The 9,535-nt window shown below is 32.8% G+C and overlaps 1 protein-coding gene across 1 annotated transcript; it reads right to left on the reverse strand.

The window, feature by feature from the left end:
* Positions 1-1,680: 1,680 nt before the first annotated feature.
* LOC134718162 (multiple epidermal growth factor-like domains protein 10) lies at positions 1,681-6,925 on the reverse strand. Its single transcript, XM_063580652.1, has 4 exons — positions 6,864-6,925; positions 4,300-6,036; positions 2,986-3,106; positions 1,681-1,900 (listed from the first exon to the last, which is right to left on the reverse strand). Exons 1-4 carry the CDS (start codon positions 6,916-6,918, stop codon positions 1,822-1,824), a joined length of 1,992 nt encoding a protein of 663 aa, XP_063436722.1. The 5' UTR covers positions 6,919-6,925; the 3' UTR covers positions 1,681-1,821.
* Positions 6,926-9,535: the final 2,610 nt, after the last annotated feature.

Here is a 9,535-nt window from a genome sequence, read left to right on the forward strand (position 1 = left end):
AGTAAACTTATATAATTGTATCAATGAACATACCATGTATCCCTATATCAAACAGTGTAATATGTAAAACGACAATTAATATTTGTGGTATCACATAACCATCCATTGTATCGAGGAAGTACTATCAAAAGGGACGTAACTTCGTCAATTTTAGTGCAAATTACATTTCAATGTTTTGAAGTTGTTATGTATAATGTTGTGTAATGTTATGCACTAATTCATTCCACTTTTTGTTTGTTTAATTTAATTTCGGATGACAGAAGGGGTTGATTGATGTAAATTGGTCACATTTTTTTCTTAAAGTAAATATTTACCATGTCGTCCTAAATTATGGTATTAGAAAACTGTATAAAACTTTCCTTCTAAAACCGAAAACGAACAAGAGTTGTGTCTCTTCTATCAAGGCAGAGGAAATTGTCACGGACTTAGGATATAATGTAGGTTGTATGACAAAAAATCTAACAATTAATCAAAGTCCAATGGCGTGGAATAAATGTATGAGGTTGAGGGTTTACACAAAAGGGAATAATGGGTAAATGGGCAGTATAAAATAAAAGGTAAAAAAAAATGATTTTAAAAAGTGAAAAATAGGCAAATAAAATCAAAACGAAAGTACTTGGTTTGCTGAAACATAAAGAATTGAAATAATGAAAGAATTAAAACAACCTTGTTATGTCACGTTCAAAACTCTCATATATTTGTAATTCAAAAATATGTCTTCTGTTGCATATTCTTCGACTATATTTTGTTTTATCGACCCCGTGAAGATTTGTCTTTTATTCCTCTCTACTATCATGACTATTCTTTATTGTTTTCTATTTTCTTTAATCATGAATATTTGCATACAGTGAATGATAAAAATTGATAAACTTTAAGACTAAAATACCAAAACCATAACATGGTAAGTGATAAGTCGTTCGTCCGTCCGTCTGTTCCGCTAAAGTTTTTGGTCGAGGTAGTTGTGATGAAGTTGAAGTCTAATCAACTTGAAACTTAGTACACATGTTCCCTGTGATATGATCTTTCTAATTTTAATGCCAAATTCGAGATTTCCTAAATTTTCACGGTCCCCCGAACAAAGAAAATGATAGTACGTTGTCCGTTTTTTATGCGATATTAAGTTTGAATTCTATTAGGTATCTAGTCTCCGATTTAAACATAATTATCTTCGAGTCGTAAATAGCGGTACTAATGGTATCTATTAAAGTAAAGCTAGTAAATGATATCAATTTGTTTAAGTTTTCGTTTTGTTTTCGACACTATATTTCGACCAATCGTCAGTATTCTCTTAGTCCCTTTATATGTTTAGATTTTTCTTTCATTATCAATTAAACCACATATACTTATATATATGTATATATTGATAACATTCGTGTCGTAATAAAAAAAACTGTATCAGAAAACACACATAATATTTGATAGACTAAGGGCACTACCATTTTTAAAGATGTTACCATAGTGTCTTGTAAGACTTTTTGTAAAAAAAATACACTATAAATAATACAATGTTAATTTACATTAATATTTTATTCAGTAAAAGCGAATATTATTAATAAAAAAAACACATCAAAAGTTCTGGGTTTCAACATATATCAAATTATGTATATACATTTGTACATGTTAGCAATACAACTTAAACACGGTCATAGCAGTATATTAACAAATATAATAGTATCCTCCCCTCAACGATAAATTAAACATGATTATCCTATGCTAGCTGTAAATGGTAGAACAAATGTTGTTAATTTTCAACGTATCAATATTTGAAATATAAATATCAAGAACAAATTAAATCAAAATGAGATATGATGTACAATGTATTCATAATTGGCTTGTTTCTGCTAGCTCTGAGTATCTTTTTGTTGGAGTGTCTTTTGAATTACTGCTGCTTGTGTCTGATCTGTTAAAAATAAAAGCATCGATTAATAACACAATTGCAGTTTTCTCTTCCTGCATGAGGGGCATTATTAATAATCATAATTATCATAATGATGTCTCCTTCCCTTTTTGCCATTCGGGTCATACCTCAAGGTTTCAATTCTTATAAAAGCAATGATTATCCGTATATAACTAATATATGTTGTTAATTGGTTGGGTTTTTTCACATTTGGCTAGAAGTTCACCAAAAATTTCCTATCAAAATAAAGCAGAGGGTACAAAACGATCTTTCCACACAAAATATCGGCTGTAACTCTGTATATATATAATACCACCAAGAGTCAGTATTCTCACTTCAGCAGAATTATTATCCTGCTTTTACTTGGAATATTTGTCAGTGTACATTAAGCATTGACAAACATTTGTTTTTTATTGAACTTTGGACAAGACAAGACAAGACAAGACAATTTATTTCAACTTATGCACACATATGGTGCTACAAGAGGATAACAATTATACATAAACAATTACATATATACTTATACATTTACAAGCAAGACCCACAATACATAAATTCATGATATTATACCCAAAAATATGAAATAAACCATGTTTGGTTGATTTGTTTGCAAAATTCGTATTACTGAATAGTTGTCTCATTGTAAATCATACATTGTTCCTTATATCCTTATTTCTAGAATAATCAATCATGCAAAATCATCCAATGCTTTTAAAAAACAGACTGCACTCGTATTATACCAAATATTTGATTATTTTATGCACTAAAAATAGTGATTTTTTCAAAGTTTACTACTGTATAATTTTGTAACTATATAGTTTTTGTAAGTTTCTTGTAAGCAGTAGACCTAAACGAAAAACCAAAGAAAGAAATGTTTGAAAAGAAAAGATCATGTATATAAATGTACGTTGCAAGAGATTTTCCTCAAAAGCATATACTCCAACTTAAGGTTTTTTCAGATTTCCGATATGTCACCATTTCAAGTCGATTAAAAGATTAAGATATAGATATAGAAAGATGTTGTATGAGTGCCAATGAGACTACTCTCCACCTATATGCATAATGCTCTTTCTGTATAATGTCCTTACTTTTTTCTTCTCAAACACCAATATAATATTACGACAAGAAATATTATGACCATGACGCCACCAGCAGTAGCACCTGCAATCATGATGGTGTTGTTATCGTTGTTTTCGTTCATAGATGTACCTACAAATGTAATATATGATTAATTTAAAATTCCTATTTTTACAAATCTTTAGGGTTTTGCTTATGTGACTAGTTGGCCGTTTTTATAGTGATTACTTGATTACCAGATCAACTAATTCATGGTTATTTGATCATCTAGAACTTATTATTGGTTGTCTTGTTTAAAAAAAAAATGTTATGTGATTTTTTAGGCAAATTATTTGTAATTATGTGATTACTAGGATACACCCATGAGGTGCTTCTTTTACAAGATGTTGTATATTATTCCCAACATCAATCAAAAGATCCGAAGCAGCTTCGGATGTGGCCAGAGAAATTGATATATATACGTACATGTAAAGTGAAAATGTTATAAATAATTTTTTATAACATTTGCAAGTATGATCACAGAAACATTAATTTTTCTATATAAGTCCGAAATATACAGCATGTACAAAAACAAACTTAAGTTTAGTCCGATGCGTTGGTCAAGCAATGACGTCGAAATATAAAAGCAAGATTACCAAAAAGCTATCCTAGAAGTTTATTATTATGCAAAAGATTTATTGATTATTTACAACAATATGACAGCAGTACATCAGTGGCGGATCCATTCAGGGTTTCTGTGCTTTCAATCAATGCTTTTGAATGAGAACATTTTGTTGGAACCCACTTATAAACTGGCTTTATATCCCCTTTTGATAATGGTTGGATCTGCCCTCGCGTACATAAATGACCAAAATCAATATTCATTCAGTACAGAATAAAACACTTATCATAGATGTTGACAAAACTTGTATCCGTTTGTAACGATAAGTGTCGAACTAGTATGAGTAAAAATTATGATACAGAGGCACTCAAACGTTATATATTGCATAAGAGGAACTAAGATTTACGTATTCCTTTTTAAGGCATCATAATTCTCTATTTTGTGTACTATTTGCTCATTATCTTGATTTAGGGTTGGGTTTTTTTTTATTTGAGCACCGAATTATTCTTTATTCTTAATTATTAAGTCTACTTTGTTCTCTGTTTTTGTAGTTTATAGTTTAAACATATTTTATTGTTCCAAAAAGAGACAAATGGATTAGACACAAGTTTTCCAACTTAGTCACGTCTTCTCCAAACTGTCACTGTTTTTTGTAGTGCCCATTTTATGTAGTTTTGACTATAATCCATTCTATAAACCCCATTCAGACCCTCCTATAAAATACCTTCACATTTTCCAGTATTCTGACTACATCCCAAAGTACCACATCCGGTACACGTGCTCTGGCAAAATGTGTCATGGTAACCAATTTTGCATCCATCAACACAGGCTCCAGTCTTTTGATGACATAACGTGCTTTTACAGTTACTACTACATGTTTGATCACATTTGTCGCCGAATTTGCCCTCAAAGCAATCAGTAGTACAATCTCCCTTATCCTTTTCGCACTTGTCAGTCGGACATGAATCAGGACAAGAAACATTACAATGACTTCCAAAATACCCATCCTTGCATACTGAAGCGCATGCGCCATTTTCTTTCACGCATAAGGGCTCTAAACACTGAGATGGACATTTTATATTGCAATTTTTGCCGTAATTTCCAGATGAACAGATCCCTATGCACGTTCCCGTCTCTACATCACATTTATTTTCGCTGCAGTTTGATCCACAGGAAAGATGACAAAATTTCCCATAATACCCCTCTTCACATCCGCCTGAGCATTGCCCATTGCTTTGATCACACTGATTTCCAAAGCAGGTATCATTGCATAATTGTTGACAATCGTCACCGTGATAAGTATCTATGCAACCAGACTCACAAAACCCAGTCTGCTGGTCGCATGCAATCTTGCAATTGTTACACATTGTATCGCAATTTTTTCCATAACGTTTTCCAACGCATCCCTCAGTACAGTTGCCATTTACATCACACTTTCTATTCAAACAGTTCGAAGCACATGCATGTAAACATTTAAGACCATACCAACCGTTCTTGCATCCATTCGTACAAGTTCCAGAAGCTGCGTCACATTCATTTGCAACTGCGCAGTTGGTATTGCATTCTACGCAGTTTCCAGATTCAACAAACCATCCATTTTCGCAACGAGCACATACTTGTGATTGATCATAAACACAAGAGTCACAATTCGCAACGGTACAATCGCATTTCGATCCGATCCAATTCGATAAGCATCCAAACCGACAAATTCCTGTTTTTGGAAAGCACGTGGATAAAGACGTCACGTTTGAACTGCAACCTGTGCTACATACCTTACATTTCTTGCTGGACATGTCGTAAAAATATCCTGACTGACATTCTTCACATACGGTTAGAGTTACAATAGGTGTACTGATGTGTCTACAATTGGTACATTTTGACACCCCCGTTTCTTCTGCGCATGTCTTATCACACGTTTCCCCACTAAATCCCGTAATACATCCGGATTTACATTTCTGTGTGACGTTATCACATCCTGACATTCCCTTGATACAGTTGATACAATATGGCGGGAAACATTCCGCCGTCTGCCGATCGCATCCACTTTGACAAGACAAAGAACATACCGAAGAACAGTCGCTCCCATAAAACCCCTTTAAACAACCGAAAGTACAAATACCATCAATCCAGCTACATTCGGAATTGATGCAATTATCGGAACACTTATTTTCACAGTAACTACCCCATGTTGATTTTGGACACCTGTTGCAGTTACCTTGTTCTCTGTCACAGCCGCAAGCAAATTCAAAGCCGTCCTGTACACATTGTTCATTAAGAGAACAAATATCATCGCATTTTATATCACATGAAACACCATAAAAGTTGGTAGAGCATTCATAGCACGTGCCATTAGTTTGCATGCATCCACATTGACCGCCATCGGAGCAGGTGTTTCCATGGTAACAAGAGGAGGAACAGTTGTACTGGCAGTTACCTCCCCATTTTCCTAGATTGCATTGAGCTTAAAACAACGTAAAATAACTATTGTTTTAGTATCTTATTTAAATGTTGCTCTTAGTGGATATAAGTTAACTTATCTTACATTATCAAATGCGGATACATGGTTATAACGTTCTGATTGCTGAATGTGTCATGTTGTCTAAAAATGTTACATGCAATTTCCTTAAATATAGATGTACTAACATGAGCATTACTGTAACAATGGATGCCACATGTGGTCAAGGTTCTGACTTTCCTCCCTGAGCACCTGCGATCACCTCAGTGATTGGTTGGGTTCATGTTACTGTTTTTCCGTGCTGTATATTTTCTATATTGTTGTGTGTCTTTTGTCTTTTCTTTCTATTTTGAGCATGGCGTTGTGAGTTTGAATGTTCTTTTAGTATATTTCGCCTCTATTTTAAAAGCTTGGAAAAATACTTAACATTTTGTTTTTTGTGATGTTGTTTTGCATTTTTTATTTAAATTCATATTTACTCATATCTCTTTTCTGCATATGAAAAAAGGCTTTTGAAAGCTAAAACTTCCAAGAGAATAGCTCAAAGATTCTATTTCACTATGATCATTGTTTTCGCAATTTCGTTCAGAATTTTGCTTTTGCTACTTTATGAGGCAAAGAAAATGCTATAGAGTACAATGTTAATGTTAGTGAAATAGCAAATTAACAGACAGTTGAAATAAGGAAATAAGATCTTATGCAAGTTAAGATAAGTGTAAAACCAATTTTACGATTAATCAAATTTGTATTTTTGTATTAGATTTTTTAAATTTAATAAAGCATCTTTTATATATGTTGATTTAGTTTTCTGAGTTGGTCTATGCATTACGTACCTTGAGCAGAGGTTATCCACACCAAGACCATGAAGTTCAACAATACGCAAAGCATAATGTTTAAATCTATAAATATAAGTAAAAACGCATTCACGTGTGTCTTGGGTAGTTTTAGTTAATTATATAGTAATGACGACGGATATGTTTCAATTGTCGAGCATAAAATTGTCCTCTTTTCTCCGAATGTAAGTTAACGAATTAAACGTATCACATGGTTTGTAAGTACATGAGCAACACTATGGGTGCAAGCCACATGTTGAGTAGGATCTGCTTACCCTTCCGGTGAACATGCAACTGTCGATGGCGGAGGATGTGCATAATGACAAATTTTGAAAATACAAATTATTCAGTCTCTAAATAACTTGTTATATTTCTAATAATGTTTTGTGGTTTGTTTGTTTTTTTTGGCAAAATTGATACAGCTTGGGTTATTGGTGCAATTTGTGAACTGTGACGTTTATACAATTGCATTTCTAACATTTTTGTAACTGTACTTCCCCAGTCAGTGGTCTCGATAATGCCTCGAGTGCGACATTTCGTAGCTTCAATCCTCGGCCAGAAGCCAAAGATAACCATTCGTTATTTAGTAGTAAAGAACGATGGTTGGACAAGAAGCTGAAAAAGTTACATGTACAATACCTTTTAAACTAGCATATTCTATATGTATCAGAAAAATAAGCAGGAGTCATATTCATATCACAGAAGCATACGCCTGTTTTGATATTAATGTAATATTTGCTACTGGACATTATTCATCCGTTCATTCACGTTAATATAATTTTTGAAACTCTTACCTTATGAGTGTGTAGCAATATAAACGTTAAAATGATATATTAGTTAGTCAAAATTTACAACTAGGTCCTCCCTTTTCTTATTACTTTAACTATTATCGAGCAATTAGCCGTCACAAATGTTATTGTGTTTTAAGTGGCATTGGAAAAGATAGAAAACAAAAGATTACTTTGTAGTTATTCACTAAAATCGCGAGTATACACGGACTTACTTATGTTATTAGTTTTTAGTAAAAGTTTAGAAGGTGCCAATTTAAATTGCTATGTACATGTACTTATGATTGTCAGTTTGCAGCAATGAACCTTCAAATTATACGTGTTAAATTGGAATTATTTCATTTTCGTTTGGGTGGGAAAACTGGTTTAAACAATTGAAAAAAGCAATATAATTCTACATTTTAATTAGAACCACTTCAATTAGGTGCTATTTTAATGTTTTAAACGAAGGTAAAACGTGTCAAGCTGAAAGTACTACGACTGTTTTTTTTTTTAAATTCCTGTTGACATTTTTCTTTGTTGTAGTGACTATTCTCGGTCAAGTATTAAGAAAAAGAAAAAAATACATTCTGACTACCACAAAAAAAAGCTAGAAATCACACGTCCAATAAAATGTGAAGATAACGGAAAAACATTAAAAACCATTTGTTTCTTGCTATCAAATTACAGAAACATATTGGGGCATATAAATGATTACGTCCACTTCATTTGAATTTTGGTTGATAGTTGTCCAATTGCCGATCATACCACTTTGATCCTAATTTTTATATAGTTAATTTCCAAGAAAAACAGGAACATCTTACAACATTTCTTAAAACAAAGGATACAACTTACATCAGTAGAAAATGACAACGATAATCATTTGAGAACAAAACTTTATGAAAAGAGATCTCAGTTTCCTAATTGTGAATTTTCCACTTCTTTATAGACACATTCCTAATTTTTATCTCCAAATTATATAAACCATATACAAAAATATAATACAGGACCACTAATCTTTTATAATATGTCATTAACAAAGGCCTCTACTATCCGCATGTCTCCTTTGCATTTACAGTAAAACTTGATAACATAAAAGAGGGGCGAAACATACCAGAGGAACAGTCAAACTCATAAAGTTGAAAATAAACTGCAAATACCATGGCTTAAAATGAATAAGATAAACAAAGAAATAAAAGTTAACAAGATACAACATAGAAAACTAAATACTGAGAAACACGAACCCCACCAAAAACTGGGGGCGGACACTCATGTGATCAGGAAGGGTAAGCAGATTCTGTGAGTACTCTCATATCTGTACTGGGTGTCATTTTGTTGTTGAGATGTATAAGTACCCGTCCACGTCTACATGTATTTGTAGTATTTATATTTGTATCCATCTGATGGCTTAAGCCTTTTTCAACTGATTTGTACAGTTCGTTCTCATGTTGTACTGTTACACCACTGTCCCATGTAAGGAAGGGGTAGATCTTCCGCTCACATGTTTAAGTTCACCACCACATTCTGTATTTATGTGCCTGTACCAAGTCAGGAGCCTGCAATTTAGGGTTTGTCCTTTATGTGTTACATATTTGAATTTCGTTATTTTTTTTGTACATAAGTTAGGCTGTAAAATAATTTTCTCGTTTGAAATGTTTTCTATTGTCATTTCGGGGCCTTTTATAGCTGACTATTCGGTATGGGATTTGCTCATTGTTGAAAGCCGTACGATGACCTATATTTGTTAATTTCTGTGTCATGTTGGTCTCTTCTGGAGAGTTCAACTTGTCTCATTGGCAATCATACCAAATTTCCTTTTTTATAATTGATATATGAAATAGTGATTTTATTTAAGTTCATAAAGGTGAATACTTATTGAAAGAACTTATATATGTACGACTCGAG

Source organism: Mytilus trossulus, chromosome 5 (assembly GCF_036588685.1).
Source record: "Mytilus trossulus isolate FHL-02 chromosome 5, PNRI_Mtr1.1.1.hap1, whole genome shotgun sequence".
NCBI classification, from domain to species: Eukaryota; Metazoa; Mollusca; class Bivalvia; order Mytilida; family Mytilidae; genus Mytilus; species Mytilus trossulus.

Excerpts from the sequence above, each read along its gene's own strand:
- LOC134718162 (XM_063580652.1), bottom strand. The coding sequence starts at position 6,918 with ATGCTTTGCGTATTGTTGAACTTCATGGTCTTGGTGTGGATAACCTCT. Across the intron at positions 3,107-4,299 it reads GAATACTGGAAAATGTGAAG|GTACATCTATGAACGAAAAC; the intron begins GTATTTTATAGG and ends TTACATTTGTAG. Across the intron at positions 1,901-2,985 it reads TGGTGTTTGAGAAGAAAAAA|ATCAGACACAAGCAGCAGTA; the intron begins GTAAGGACATTA and ends TATTTTTAACAG.